This window comes from Microcaecilia unicolor, chromosome 10 (assembly GCF_901765095.1).
Source record: "Microcaecilia unicolor chromosome 10, aMicUni1.1, whole genome shotgun sequence".
NCBI classification, from domain to species: Eukaryota; Metazoa; Chordata; class Amphibia; order Gymnophiona; family Siphonopidae; genus Microcaecilia; species Microcaecilia unicolor.
Window position 1 is genome coordinate 212,604,931 of NC_044040.1, and position 16,482 is coordinate 212,621,412.

General features: G+C 51.2%; 1 protein-coding gene across 1 annotated transcript; it reads left to right on the forward strand.

Moving 5' to 3' along the window:
* Positions 1–8,983: 8,983 nt before the first annotated feature.
* LOC115479211 (epidermal growth factor receptor-like) lies at positions 8,984–11,175 on the forward strand. The gene has a single exon (XM_030217036.1). The coding sequence runs from the start codon at positions 9,134–9,136 to the stop codon at positions 11,048–11,050; it is 1,917 nt and encodes a 638-aa protein (XP_030072896.1). The 5' UTR covers positions 8,984–9,133; the 3' UTR covers positions 11,051–11,175.
* Positions 11,176–16,482: the final 5,307 nt, after the last annotated feature.

The following is a 16,482-nucleotide window of genomic DNA, read 5'->3' on the forward strand; positions in this document are numbered from 1 at the left end:
CAGAGGCAGTACCGCAATATCACCGAAATCAGAAAGCGTGTTACCGGATCCCCGCGTCCCTCTCCACCCTCTGGGCCATACACCCAGTCCGCATAGCTGTAGTTGCGGAAACTGGGGATCTGCAGCAACGAGGAAACCCGGTCAGAGACCTGGACTGTAAATGGGCACCTCACCAGGAAATGCTCCATCGTCTCTTCAGTTCCAGCACATTCCTCCCGTGGGCACCCTCTATCCCGCACATTGCATATATTTCAAATTTCCTCGGACGTACAGTCTACCGTGAAAGGACAGCCACGCCAGGTCTTTATACTTCACCGGGATGCGGTTCGAAGCAATCAACCGTAACCCCTGCTGCATCCGTGGGGCCGGCGCGTCCCTCAGCGCCAGAGGAGCTGAGAACACCTGCGCCCGTACTCTGTCCATCCAGACCCCCCGTTGTCCTGCCTTCACCTCCCCCACCATCAGCCCCCACACCCTCACCAATTTCACTAGGGTCTTGCAATAACTCACCCCCCCCGGAGCCCCCCTTCGCAGTGCCACTACCCTCCCCCCCTCCCGCCATAGGTCCCAATATCTCGGCCACCACTGCAGGACACTCCTAGCCCACCCCGGTGGCTCCCGCCCTACCGCCCTCCCCAGATTGAACTGCAGGAACAAAGCGCTGAAAAACAGGACTGGGTTTATCATGCCCACCCCCCCCTCCCTCCTAGGCAGATAGGTAACATTCCGTTTTACCGGATTCGTCCTGTTGCCCCAGAGCAGCCGGAAGAACACCCCATACAAGGCCGCGTACCGGCTCTCCGGCAGCAGGCAGATGTAACTGACGAACAGAAACAAAGGAACTAAGTGTGCCTTGATGAGCTGTACCCGCTCCCCCATGGTCATTTTCCACCCCTTCCATCTATCCACCCTCCCCTTCACTTCTTGGAGACACCTATCCCAGTTGTAGAGCCTATAATCCCCCTTCTCGAAGTATATTCCCAAGACCCGTATACGTTCCACAGCTGTAGGAAACCTACCTCCCAACTCAAATTGCAGCCCCTGATCCCCAACCCACAGGCTATTGGACTTTTGAAAATTGACCTGCGACGCTGTTGCCTGCGAGTATTCCTGGATCAGGTTCTGCAATCTACCTCCCTCCCTCTGGTCCGCTACCCACACTGTAACGTCATCTGCATACGCCACGACCCTTAACTGGTTATTGTCCCCCACCTCCACCCCTTCCAGCCCCTCCGCCCCCCCCTTCTCCAGCCGTCTTATAAAAGGGTCGATGGCGTATGCATACAACAGCGGGCTGAGTGGGCACCCCTGTCGGACCCCTGCCCCTACCTCAAACCCCTGCCCTCTCCACCCGTTAACCAGGGGAAAACACCCCGCATGCCGATAGAGTAGCTGTAATTGCTCTATCCAACCCTTCGGAAACCCATAGCGCTCCAGAATGCTCCATAGGACACCCCACTGCACTCTATCAAACGCTTTTTCCTGGTCGAGTGTTACCAACAGCCTACCATGCCCTCCCACTCTACTGCGTTCTACCCCCTCCCGCACCCACGCTGCAGCTTCCAAGACCCCTCTCCCTTTAACCCCACATGCTTGCGAGGCTGCTAGCAAATCCCCAGACACCTGCCTCATTCTCTGGAATAGCATTCGCGCGAAGATTTTTCGATCCGTATTAAGCAGTGCTATAGGCCGCCAGTTGGCCAGCATCGCCGGGTCCTTCCCCTTACTTAGTAGGATAAGAGCCGCCTCTGTCAAGGAACTAGGCAAGGAACCCTCCAACTGGGCTGCCCCCCATACCCTCACCAGGATCGGCACCAGCTGCTCCTTAAAGGCCTGGTAGAACTCAGTTGTTAGCCCATCCGGCCCCGGCGAGGTCTTCCTGTGGAGCGCCCCGATGGCTTCCTCCACCTCCTGTTCTGTCCACGGGTTCAAGAGGGCCTGAAGCTGGGGTCCCCCGTGACCTATCCCCGGGGTTCCTTCCACATAACACTCCATCTGCTCCATATCAATCTGCTGGGCTGAAAGGAACGCCGCAAAGTGGTCCCTCACTGCCCCCAGAATCCCCTCCTTGGTGTCCTGCAGGACCCCCTGTGCATCCCGCACCCCCTCCATCACCCTGCGCGCCCTCCGCTCCCGGCAGCATGCGAAGGGGTCCGGGCTACACATTTTCCCGAAGTCCCGCTCATACACCAAGGAGGTGTAGCGGTTGTACTGTACCTGCTCCAGGAGTGCTTGGAGATCATGTATTTCTTCCTCCCTCCCCCCTTGTGAAATCAATGTGTCCCTCTTTTTCTTTATTGCCATGCCCAACTTTGTCCTTTCCCTCCCCTCCCTTCTCGCCTGTCTGAGAAAGAATCCCCGCGTTCGTCTTTTCACTGTATCCCACCACTCCCCCAATGACTGAAATGCCCCCTGCACTGACACCTGATCTTCCAAAAACCGGCGGTACTCCTCCCGCACCTGCTCGCTACCTAACCACTTTAAATTTAGTCGCCATAACCCCCTCCCTGGCCTCTGCGCTGCCGCCCCCCCCCCACCTGAAGGAGGACCATGTGGTGGTCTGAAAAGTCCACGTCCACGGTTCGTGGACCCCCCAGACAAACCCCCTTCTTTACCAGGAATCTATCGATTCTACTTTTACACTGCCCTCGAAAGAACGTGAACCCCTCCTGTTCCTCACAGAAGGCCACATGCGCGTCTACCAGCTCCGCCTCCCGCATGATCCCTGCCAGCCTCACCCCGTCATAGCCCACCTGTACCGATCGTCCCCCACTATCCTTTTTCCGCAATATGGTGTTAAAATCTCCCCCCCAGACTACTTGGCGCGAAGTGTATAGGTAGGGCTTGATCTTCCCAAAGAGGAGCACCCTTTCCTTCTTGCTTTGGGGCCCGTACACATTCACCACCCTCAGTGCTCTATCCTCCCAAATCGCATCCACAACAAGACATCTCCCCACCCCCAGCTCCACCACTCGCTGAATATTCACCCGGTGGGACTTAAATAAGATCCCCACCCCACCATACCTCTCCCCCGCCAACCCCCACACCGAGGGACCCCACTTCCAGGCCCGCCTTGCCCGCCTGATCACCTCAATGGACCGCAGCCGAGTCTCCTGGAGCAGGAAGCAATCTGCTTGGACCCCTCGCGAACCAGTCATACGCTAAACCCTGCTTCTTCGGAGAGGCGATGCTGGCCACATTCAGCGTGGCAAATGTCAACACTAAGCCTGCCATCCTCATTGCGAGTCACGGGTCTGCTCACTCCCAACTTCTTTCCTTATCTCCTGGGATACCCCCTTCTTACCCTGAAGCAGGTCCTCTGCTATGCGGTCTACATCATCCCCTGCCAGATCCCCCTCCCCCCCCTGCAGCCGTCCTGTCTGCACCTTACCCCCCCTCCCCCTTTCTTCCTTCCTTTCTTCTTTGCTCTATCCGGACCCACCCCCTGATCCCTCCCTCTCCCCTCTTCACCCCCGCCCCCTACCTCCTCCTCCAAGTCCTCCACCTCCCCCAAGTCCTCTAAGTCCTCCAGATCCTCCTCTAGCTCCACTCTGTCCCCCCAAGCCTGCACTTGGGCCTTCACCACCTGCCCGGCCCCCTCAGCTTTCCTCTTACTCCCCTTTCCCCTCCCTCCCTCCCTTCCCTCTTCCTCCTCCCTCACCCCTCCCCCTCCCCCCAGAGCCTTCCCGCCCTTCTTCCTACCACCAGTACCCTCCTCCAGTGCTTCCTCATATTTCCGTTTGCCCTCTCCAATCCCCCCTGCCGCCCCCTCTTCCTCCATTAACTCCACCTCTTCTCCTTCCCCCTGTTCTTCCTCCTCCCTCCCAACCTCCCTATCCTCCTCCTCCTCCTCCAACACCTGAAATCTGTTCCCCCCCCTCTTCCCCTGCAGCGACCCCTCCCTGCCCACCCCTACTTTCCCCCCCCTCCGAAACTTCCCTTTCCTCTGTGGCACTTGTACCCACTCCCCCTCTCCCCCCTGCTCCACTCCTGACCCAGCCCCCTGCCGCCCCCCCTCCTGCATCCCCTCCTTCTCCCCCCCTTGCCCCTCCCTGCCTATCACCCCCTGCCCTATCCCCTCCTCCATTACCCCCCCTCCCCGTCCCTTCCCCCACATATCCCACTCGTTATGGGCCGCCCTAGGGCAGTTCCGATATGCATGGCCTAACCCGCCGCAGAGGTTGCACCTGATCGCGGTGCAGTCCTCTGTGGCATGCTGATCCCCGCATCTTCCACACTTTACCACTGGGCATGACATGCTGAAGTGCCTAAACGAACCACATCTGAAGCACTGCCGCGGCTGCCCCTTGTAAAAGCACAGTATCCTGTCACGACCGATAAAGGCAGCCGAAGGAATGTGCTGGACCACATGGCTCTCCTGTCTCAATTTGACCAGGGCTCCCCAACCTCCTGCCCAAACCCTGCTTGGATCCGGTAACTTTGTAAGTGGGGATCTCAGCTCCGCGTACCTCTGTAGCCAGTAGGCTAAATCTGCCCCAGAGATAGACTCATTTCTCACGAGCAGGGTGATCTGCACCAGGTCCGGCTTGCTGACTGGAATGGCCCTGAGGTCCCGCCACTCCCCCTTTCCCCTCACCCCCTCGTACCTTTCCCAGAATATTTCCATCCCCCTCTGGGTCATGAAGCTCAAGTCATATTCTGGGATGTTGATGGGGTGTATACACGCGTAAAAGTCCTCGGGTATAAACCCCATCCCCATCACCAGCCTCAAGACCCGATCCCTGGAGGGCATTGCCCCCTCCCCTATCCATTTGAGCTGTACCACATTTCGCCGCTTAGGCAGCTGTCCACCCCCTGTCCCCGCTCCCCCCCAACCCCTCCCTGGGCCCTCAAAACCACCCGATCTCCCCCCCTCCCTCCTTCCCCCTCCCTGGACTACTGCCGCAAAGGACTTGGACCCCAGCCCCCACCGCCCCCCCTCCACACTTGTTCCAGCCCTTCCCTCTGCCTCCCCCCCCTTCTGTCCCTCTGCCCCTCCCCTCATCCCTCTCCCTTCCTCAATATCCACCGCCCCCTCCCCCTCCCGTTGTCCCCCGTCCCCTTCCCTCTCAGACAAACATCCAGCAACGTCCATAGTCAGTTCTGCGGCTTGGGCTGCCTCCAACTGATTGTCCTGCCCATCTCCACTTCCTGGAACGTCCCTGCTCGTCCCTGCCACTGCAGGCTCCAGCCTCTGGGCTAATCGCCTCCTCTCCTCTGTCTCCTGGCGATACTCTGGCACCTGCCCAGTCAGGTCTGCAGCTGGCGATACCAGACTCCATGCTCGCTCTGCCCCCGAACTCCCTCCAACCTCCGGCACCAGGAGCGAAGCCTCCGGAACTCCGCCGCTCCCCTTGGCTCCTCGCTCCCAGCCGTCCTGCTGGCAGGTCTGCTCCACCACCCGCTGCACATCTGTTAGACTTGCCATGTCCACTTCTGTAGTCAACGAAAGTCTCTCAACAATCGGGTTACTTCCCCCTTGCTTCTGGTGCAGTCCCTCCTGCGTTCTCCCAATGGCTGGCGCTTCCCGGGGGCATGGCTTGTCTGTTCCTGATTCCGCCACAGGCTGGCTGTTAGCACCCCCCCAATTTCACCTCTTGTAATGGACAGCTGGTCAAATGAGCTCCCAGCTGCTGCCCGCTCCTATTCCTCTCTCTCCGACCCCTCTCCTGTAAACCGCCAGCTACTCCATGCTCAGGGAAGACCTCCCCTGCTCCCGGACTTCGTGGGCGGGGCTTCTCCAGATGCCATGCTGCTTCGGTTTCCACTTCAGTCATTGCAGACCCAGCCAAAAATACCGGAGTCTGCCTCTGCTGACCCTTTTCCAACAGGGCCTCCTTCACGGCAACTGTCCTCTGCTGTTTGCACAACTGCAGGTAAGCCCTCTGAGACTTCGACCACCACCTCTGTAGAAAACAGGCTGCTACCTGCGTCTCCCTCTGCTGCCTCCATTATCTGGAGTTTTGAAAAGTTACTGAGTTCTGTCCTCCCCTCCACAGGTAGGATCTCTACTCCAGCCCCCACCTCAGAGCCATGTCCTGCCGCTGCCTCCTTATCCTCTGGCTGCTGGGTAAGTGCTCTAGACTGTGTTGCCAACTGTCTCATGTATTTTAAAGTGGGGTCACCTCTGAACCCAGACAACTCTTTTGAGTCTAATGCTGCTGAAGACACTGAAGCTTGCTGCAACTGTAGTGTTCCTGAACCCCCAGACTGTGGTATTGAAGCCATCCTTTCTCGGTTAACATAGAGCTCCCTCAAAGGATTCACAGAGCCCTTTTTTAAACAGTTCAACAAGTGTTCTTTTTTCCCCAACAACTTTGATATCCGGGCTTCCTCTTTAACATACATTTGTCTGTGCTCCGCTGGGGCAAATTTACACATAGTTCTTGCCATTTTCAGACGTTTTCCTAGCTCCACTACTTCTTTTTCCACCAGCTTAATTCGTCTTACAATATTTACCACACTACTTGCTGGATCATCAGGGTCATAGCTCACTTCAAGGAACTCCTCATCTGACGATCCACTCTCCTCACTCTCACTCTCAGCTGCCTCCAGCAAAGGCTTCTGGCAAACTTCCATCGCCTCTTCCTTCTCCCTTCCTTGGAAGCGCCCTTCTGGGGCCTGTACTATCTTCCTCCCCCCTCCACTGTCTTCTCGCTTACCTTCCGCAAGCTGGGCCATGGAGGGGGAAATGCTCTGGTGGCCTCCACTGGGCTGCTTCTCCCTTCGGTCCACTGGACTCCTTTCCCTTCTCCCGGTAGTCAAACCAGGGAGAGAGCCACTCCTTTCGGCCTTCTGGTCCCGGGCCCCAGGAGGCCCCATAGCCTGGGACTTTCCTGAGGCCTTCTCCCCAGGGACCCTCCTCATCTTTGGGGAGGGAGCTAGGTCTCACTCCCTTTCCACTGGAAGTCAGCAGAGCTCTCTAAAACACCTCCTTCCTCCTCAGCAGACTGGATGGACCACTGCAGGTCTTTTTTCAGCCGTCATCTACTATGTTACTATCCACCTTATAATTGAAAGAGAAAAACGCCTAGATTTCGACCCAAATCGGGAGATAGACATTTATCTCACAAAAACGAATAAATCGGTATAATGGAAAGCCGATTTTGGACGTTTTCAACTGCACTCCATCGCGGAAGCGTACAAAGTTGATGGGGGCGTGTTGGAGGCGTGGTGAAGGTGGAACTGGGGCGTGGTTATCGGCCGAGGAGAGATGGGCGCCTTTCGCCGATAATGGAAAAAAAGTATGCGTTTGTAGCTAGAATTTAGGGCACTTTTCCTGGACCCTGTTTTTTCACGAATAAGGCCCCAAAAAGTGCCCTAAATGACCAGATTACCACCAGAGGGAATCGGGGATGACCTCCCCTGACTCCCCCAGTGGTCACTAACCCCCTCCCACCACAAAAAATGATGTTTCACAACTTTTTATTTTCACCCTCAAATGTCATACCCACCTCCCTGGCAGCAGTATGCAGGTCCCTGGAGCAGTTGTTAGGGGGTGCAGTGGACTTCAGGCAGGTGGACCCAGGCCCATCCCCCCCTACCTGTTACAATTGTGCTGCTTAATGCTTAGTCGTCCAACCCCCCCAAACCCACTGTACCCACATGTAGGTGCCCCCCTTCACCTCTTAGGGCTATAGTAATGGTGTAGACTTGTGGGCAGTGGGTTTTGAGGGGGATTTGGGGGGCTCAACATACAAGGGAAGGGTGCTATGCACCTGGGAGCTCTTTTACCTTTTTTTTTGTTTTTGTAAAAGTGCCCCCTAGGGTGCCCAGTTGGTGTCCTGGCATGTGAGGAAGAACCAGTGCACTACGACTCCTGGCCCCTCCCACAAACAAATGCCTTGGATTTATTCGTTTTTGAGCTGGGCGCTTTCATTTTCCATTATCACTGAAAAACAAAAACGCCCAGCTCACAAATTGTCGAATAAAACATGGACGTCTATTTTTTTTCGAACATACGGTTCGGTCCGCCCCTTCACGGACCCGTTCTCGGAGATAAACGCCCATGGAGATAGACGTTTTCGTTCAATTATGCCCCTCTATGTTACTATGTTTCATTCTCCATGGCATAGATGTGTGGTTATGGGTCAGATACTGGAAAGGTAGGAGCTCCTGGGCTTATAGCAATGAAGTTTCCAAGTTTATTTCAATCTTGCTATCCCGCAAATCATAATAATATATCTGTGTGGCTTACAATTCTAAAAATTCAGAAAGAGAAAGAACAAAATAGAAGGGATAAATGGGAAAAGAAGCCAGCGAGGAAGGGAGAAACAGAACCACAAGAATTAATAGGAAAGAGGGATATAAGCAAGGACAGAGGGGAGGGTAATACATCATTACTCACTTGATAGCCCACAGGCCGAACCTACGGTCAATCTTATGCAAGTGCAAAAGCATTTTCAAAAAGGGACGTTTTAAGATCCGTTTTGAATTTAGCTAAAGAAGTTTGTGGCCTACGATCAAGGGGTACTGCATTCCCGGTGTGTGTGAAAACCGTGGAGCGGGCTAACCGGGAACTGCTGTTTGGTGATCCAGCACTGAAAGTCCTTTCTGAGTGCTTGGGTAGGAAGGAGGGAGAGGGGGCAGCCTTCAAGTGCAGCCAGTCCTGGGAGCAGTGTGTGCAGGGGGATCCGGCCCACCCTTGTGTCCGAACTGTCAAAGTTTTGCAACTGGTGGTGGAGCAGTAGCAAGACCTGGGCTGAATCTGTCATTCATTCACTAGAGGGGTGTGGTAGCCATGTTAGTCCACTCTTAAAGGTTATCAATAGAGATCAAACAAACAAACCCACCCCTTAGAGACAACAAACTGTTCTGAAAAGAGGAGTTGACGTTCAGAAGTGACAACTGGATTACACAAAAAAAAAAAAATATATATATATTTCCCCCCCCCCCCCCCTCCCTGGACTCCTTCCATCCAAAGCATGGGCTGTATATAACAGTAGCAGCCAAGAGGAAGCATTGAGCATTGTATATGCTGAGACTGGACTAAGGACGGGGTCCAGGAGCCTGCAGGAGGAAGAAAAGAAGCTGAGCCGGGGAGACGAAGGAGGACGATTTTGCTTTGACATCTCCTGTTTCCCCCTGGTGTCACAAGTGCTTAGGGGGTCTGCAGCCAGCAACCACGGTGAATATGGGGGCCAGGGGAGCTGCCCTCCTGCTGTTGCTCGCCGTCGGCCAGCTGCGCCTCAGCTTTGCCCTGGAGGAAAAGAAAGTTTGCCAGGGTACGAGCAACAAGCTGTCACAGATAGGAACTGCCGATGAACATTTCAACGGCCTGCAGAAAATGTACAATAACTGTGAGATAGTACTTGGAAATCTGGAGATCACAAATGTCCCACACCAGTATGATCTCTCCTTCCTAAAGAGTATACAGGAGGTTACGGGCTATGTGCTAATAGCTACTAATTCACTGCGAACAATATCACTGGAAAATCTGAGAATCATCCGAGGAAACACACTGTATGGAGACCGCATGTCACTGGCGGTTTTTAGCAATGAAGATCGTGAAACGAAGTTGGGCTTAGAAGAACTGAACCTAAGGAGTTTAACAGAAATTCTTACAGGTAATATAAGAGTTGGCTGGAACCCAAAGCTTTGTTACTTGAACACTATCCAATGGGAGGATATTATAGGCAAGCCAATCACAGCAAATCAAACCCTGGTGGATGAATTTAGCCCTGTAGATTGTCCAAAGTGTGCAGACTCATGCAATTCATCTTGCTGGGGTCCTGGCCCAGAGAACTGCCAAACATTGACCAAGGTCATCTGTGCCCAGCAATGCTCCGGCCGGTGCAAGGGGAGAGTTCCCAATGACTGCTGTCACAAGGAATGCGCTTCTGGCTGCACGGGTCCTCGAGACAGCGACTGCCTGGCCTGTCTGAAGTTTCAAGATGATGGGACTTGCAAGGATACCTGCCCAACACTGCCCCTCTACAATTCCAGCACCTATCAGATGGAAGAAAACCCCGGGGGGAAATATAGCTTTGGAGCCACCTGTGTAAAGAAATGTCCACATAACTATGTTGTAACAGATCATGGATCGTGTATTGACTCCTGTCCAGCAGAGTTCCATGAAGTGGATGAAAATGGAGTCCAAAAATGTAAAAAATGTGATGGACCATGTGAAAAGGCTTGCAGTGGAATTGGAACAGGCCATCTTAAAGGTGTTCTTGCCCTTAACAATTCAAACATTGACACCTTCAGAAGCTGCACCAAGATCAATGGGGATGTGATCATTCTGGCTGTAACCATTAAAGGTGACCCCTACACCAACACTGCACCTCTGGACCCAAGTAAACTGAACATCTTTAAAACAGTTAAAGAAATAACAGGGTACTTGATGATTCAGGCATGGCCCGCCAACATGAGCGACCTCAGTCCTTTTGAAAATGTGGAAATTATCCGCGGCAGAACAAAAGCGTTTGGTCAGTACAGTGTTGTGGCTGCAAACATTGACATAACTGCTCTGGGAATGCGGTCTTTGAAAGAAGTGAACGATGGGGACATACTCCTAAAGAACAACCCAAACCTCTGTTACATTGAGTCTTTGAACTGGACTCATCTTCTGAAACTGCAGAGTCAGCAGAGGAAATTTGAAGGCAACATGCCTACAGCCAACTGCACAAGTGAAGAACAGTTGTGTGATCCCTTGTGCTCAGACCAAGGCTGTTGGGGTCCTGGGCCCTTCCAGTGCTTTAGATGTCGTAATGTAAGTCGCTCGGGTGAATGTGTGGAGGCGTGCAACCAGGACCGAGGGGAGCCAAGGGAGTTTCTGAGGAACTCGAAATGCCTTCCATGTCATCCCGAGTGCTTAGTAAAGAACAACAACCTGACCTGCACAGAAGAGGGTCCAGATAACTGTGCGGAATGCGCCCATTATCGAGACGGTCCCCATTGTGTTAAATCCTGCCCAGCAGGAATTATGGGAGAAAATGATACTCAGATTTGGAAATATGCAGATGCAAATGACATCTGCCAACCGTGTCATCCCAATTGCACCACTGGATGCACAGAACATGGACCTGAAGGCTGTACTACTCCAAGGTAATTAGTGTGGGAACTCAGATCTTACAGATTAATGCCTCTCTATCTTTAAAATATACCTCATTATACCACAATATCACTTTGTATTCATTCATACTATGTATTTGATCAAACCGTAATCGGCTAACACCGTTAACGCTTATATGTAAGCCACATTGAGCCTGCAAAAAGGTGGGAAAATGTGGGATACAAATGTAACAAATAAATAAATAAAAAAATTGACATTCATGTCATATCACGTCTAATATGATGAAAAGATTGCACTGACCAGAAGATGTCGTTGAGGTCAGCAGAGCACAGGGTTAACGTACGAGCCAAAAAAAAGAAGGGTCTCTGAACTTTTGATTTTAAAAACCAGAAGAATTTTGGGAGTGATTCTGAGTGTAATGGGTAACCAATGAGCACTCTTAAGGGGTGGAGATACCTGATCATATTTCTTTGATTAATAGAGGTATTTTGAATGAGCTATAAACGATGTAGATCTTTTGGCCACATACCTTGATATAGAGCCTCTTTTACAAAACCCCCGCTAGATTCCCGGTGCGGCGAATCAGAGGAAGCCCATTCAATTCCTATGGGCTTCCTCTCATTTGCCGCCTGGGAACTGCTAGTGCGTCTTTATAAAAGAAGCCCATAGTGAATTACAATAATCCAATTGAGAGAGCAAAAAAGGATACTAAGGGCTGAGGGATGAATAAAGGTGAACTCTGTAGTCAAACAAATGCTCTTCACTCTTTGGAAACTTAAGCGTATCCAGCCTTATTTCCCTAGAGAGGTATTCCGCTACCTAGTTCAGTCCCTAGTTATAAGTCGTCTCGATTACTGCAACAGTACCTATGGGGGATGCACATCCACGCTACTAAAGAAATTGCAAACTGCTCAGAACACAGCAGCTCGACTCATCTTCGGCAAATCGAGATTTGAAAGTTCAAGCCCATTACGTGAGAGGTTGCACTGGCTTCCTGTGAAGGACCGTATCGTTTTCAAGATCTGCGCATTGGTGCACAAAATCATCTATGGAGACGCTCCTGCTTCCATGGACACTCTCATTAACTTGCCGCCCAGGAACTCCCGCAAGTCAGCTCGCACGTATCTCAATCTCCACTATCCAGCTCTCATTGGCCTCGAATATAAGACTGTCTATGCTTCCTCTTTTTCTTATCTTTGCGCTCAATCCTGGAACGGACTGCCCCAAGTGGTCAAATTCACCCGACCTTTAAGAAGCGGCTCAAGACCTTTTCGGTAGAGCATATGCCGTGGGCCCTCCTGGTGTTACATCCCTCTGAGCCACGGCAGCCACGTCGACAAAATTGTCACCTTCCCCTCTCTCCCTCTCCCCCTCCTGTTGTTCCTCTTTCCCTTCTCTGACGCTAATTCCTGTATTTTGTATTAATGTTGCTTAATAGACTATTGTACGCCACATTGAGCCTGTCCATGGGTGGGAATAATGTGGGATATAAATGCCATAAATAAATAAATAAAGTGCCTTGACAGAACGTATCAAATGTAAGTTAAAGAAACATTGAAAACTACTAAAAACCAACCTATTCAAAAAGGCATACCACAATGATCCATCCTATCAAACAATGATACTCTACCAAAAACCAGACATAATAAAATCAAACTCTTTACAATTGACTGATTCATGAACTCTGTTACTAATGAACTTTAACATATTATTATTATTATTATTAGCATTTGTATAGCGCTACCAGATGCACGCAGCGCTGAACACCTGACACAAAGAGACAGTCCCTGCTCAAAAGAGCTTACAATCTAAATAATACAGACAGACAAGACAGTTACGGGTGAGGGAAGTAATGGGTGAGAAGGGAGGAAGGGACAAGGGGAGGGCAACTGTGGCTAGGAGCTAAAAGCAGCAGTGAAAAGGTGGGTTTTCAGCACAGATTTGAAAACAGGTAGAGATGGAGCTAGACGTATAGGTCTAGGAAGTCTATTCCAGGCATAAGGTGCCGCGAGAGAAAAGGAACGAAGCCTGGAGTTAGCAGCGGAGGAGAAGGAGGACGACAAGAGAGATTTGTCAAGCGAGCGGAGTTCACGGGGAGGAATGTAGGGAGAGATGAGAGCGGAGAGGTAATGGGGGGCTGCATTGAACTTTTATATTCGATTGTCTAAGTGACTTTATACATTACTTTTATCAGTTATGAACTTTAATGCAATAACACTTTGTATTTCTCGTCCTGGAAATGGCAATCGCCATTACGGCATAATGTAAGCCACATTGAGCCTGCAAATAGGTGGGAACAGTGGCGTTCCTAGGGTGGCTGACACCCGGGGCGGATCGCCGATGTACCCCCCCCCCCCCCCGGTGCAGCGCGAACCCCCCCACCCCCGGCGAAAGGCCACCTCCCCCCGTGAAAGGCCACACCTCCCCCCACCGGGCAAAAGGCCACCCCCCCCCGGGTGCATTTTTACCTGCTGGGGGGGGGGGGGTGCCGTGCGCCTGTCTGCTTCGCTCGTTCCATGCTCCCTCTGCCCCGAACAAGAAGTAACCTGTTCCGGGACAGAGGGGGCACGGAACGAGCGGAGCAGACAGGCGCGTGGCACCCCCCCCCCAGCGGCGTGCACCCGGGGCGGACTGCACCCACCGCCCCCCCCCCCCCTAGGAACGCCACTGGGTGGGAAAGTGTGGGATACAAATGCAACAAATAAATAAATGACGAATCAAGAATGAAAGCTGAGGTTGGAAGGTTAAAGTATGATCCAGAAAAATACCAACAAGCTTTAGAGAAGAAACCAAAGCAATCTGTACATTACAGAAAATCAGCGGTGTGGCAATTGATTGATTGGCTGTATGAGAAAATAGTAGGAGCCTTTGAATTTTCTGGATTGAGTTTCATTTTATTATCACGTAGGGGTCCCTTTACTAAGCTGCGGGAAAAGGGGCCCTGCAGTAGTGGAGGGGGGCAGTTTTCCTGCGCACCAGCACCCTTTTTTTCTGCAGCCAGTAAAAGCTCCCTCCCTCCCCCCACAAAAAAGATTTTTCCTTAAATTTTTTCATTACAAGAAATGATTTCTTATCAAGAGAGTTCACTTGTACAGGACTAAGGAGGCAGATTAGCAACCAGTGGGGGTGGGGGTGAGATTCATAGTCATTGGTGACACCTAATGCCTGGAATTAGGGGCCATAATTACATGCTTCCAAAGGGAGTCCTGGCATTGGCAACTTTCTTTACCACCTCACCTCCCCTGGTCAAAGACCTTTGCTGCAGTGAGTTGATTAAAGGGGGGGGGGGGCAGGGAAAATCTCTGGGTAGGTGTAAGTGAAGGCTCATAGCTGCTTCTGATTGAACTGTAAGCCCAAAAGTAGTGGGAGGAAACTGTCAGTTCTCCCCCCTCCTCGTCCCCCCCAAAATGCGCACATTCATAGGGGTTTTCATACTAATTATTTATAATAATGCAGATTCTCCCATCTCCTCTGAGCTTCCAGATCAATCAGAACCGGTCTCCACTGGGCTACAGAACCTTGACGTTTAATTTCTAACTACCCTGCCCTCCCCCCTCCCAATGTATATCTTAATTTATCTACCCACTTCAGTCAGGAGTTACACTCTTCAAAGATCCTGACAGAATTCTGTAACCAACAGGGTGTCAAGATTAACTAATGGTTCTGCCTCTCCTCCCTGTTACCCCCTTTGAATTCCAAATTACCCAGGTCATTCACATTAGAACATGCAGAACTAACACTAACACACCGGTTTTTATTTTTGCTTATTCTGCCTCGTGGTATGAAAGGAATTCTTAGTAGTAAGGAGGTTTATCCACTGAATAAGCATCTTAGAGGAATATATTCATTTGAAGTCATAATTTCTCTTGCCATTGCATCTCCAAGACTTTTACAGGACACTGCAGTCATCTGTTTCATTGTACCAACCACTAAACAAGGAGGCGCGGAAAAGACCCAAAGGAGCCATCCACAGAGGGACCATTGACAAGAGGATGAAATTTTTTATTACATTTGTACCCCACGCTTTCCCACTCATGGCAGGCTCAATGCGGCTTACATGGGGCAATGGAGGGTTAAGTGACTTGCCCAGAGTCACAAGGAGCTGCCTGTGCCTGAAGTGGGAATCCAACTCAGTTCCTCAGTTCCCCAGGACCAAAGTCCACCACCCTAACCACTAGGCCACTCCTCCACTGTTGCTACTATTTGAGATTCTACATGGAATGTTGCTATTCCACTAGCAACATTCCATGTAGAAGTCGGACCTTGCAGATCACCAATGTGGCCGCGCAGGCTTCTGCTTCTGTGAGGACAATGGGGCAATGGAGGGTTAAGTGACTTGCCCAGAGTCACAAGGAGCTGCCTGTGCCTGAAGTGGGAATCAGTTCCTCAGTTCCCCAGGACCAAAGTCCGCCACCCTAACCACTAGGCCACTCCTCCACTGTTGCTACTATTTGAGATTCTACATGGAATGTTGCTATTCCACTAACAACATTCCATGTAGAATCTCCAATAGTAGCAACATTCCATGTAGAATCTCCAATAGTATCTATTTTATTTTTATTACATTTGTACCCTGCGCTTTCCCACTCATGGCAGGCTCAATGCGGCTTACATGGGGCAATGGAGGGTTAAGTGACTTGCCCAGACTCACAAGGAGCTGCCTGTGCCTGAAGTGGGAATGGAACTCAGTACCTCAGTTCCCCAGGACCAAAGTCCACCACCCTAACCACTAGGCCACTCCTCCACCACCAATGATTTGCCAATATCTATATTTGTACACATAAATATTTATCTTCCCTTCAATCACGGCGAGTTCAACCAGAGGGGCCTGCTGCATACTGGGAATCGAAGAGAAAATGAGACCTATGCTATTTCCAGGAATTACTTTCAGAAGCTGACTATCAGGGTAAGGTGAGGTGCGGTAGTACTAAACAGTCTTAAGAGAAGTCTCCCATCTTTTGCTCAGCTCCAAGGCTCCATGGCATTCATTTCTGATTCTCCACTGTTTTCTAACATAGTTCGGCTCACATATCTTTGGATCAATGTGGAATAAAGGGCTTGCAGTTGTAATTACGTGCATGATTCAAAACAAAGTACCTTCTGTGTGCTTTCTTCAGCTGTTCATAATCGTTTGTCGTTAGTAATTCAAGGTAACACGTTCAGATTAGAGAGGGATGCAGGGTTAAAAAATGGTCCCCATTCGCTCCCCAAAAGCAAAACTTTTTTTCCCATCCCCACATTCAAGCAGACTTTCTAACTCCATCCCCACATTCTCCATCACTGTCCCCTCACCATTCCCAGTCTTAATTTTCTTCCTCGCATCTCCCCACTCAAAGCTTTGAAAATTGATCCCGGTATAGTTAAAATAATCCATATATAAGACTGCCGTAGGGGCTTATAGACCATTTAGTTATGTTAAACAAATGAGAGATCTGCTTGAAACAGAATATTTATATTAATTTGACTTA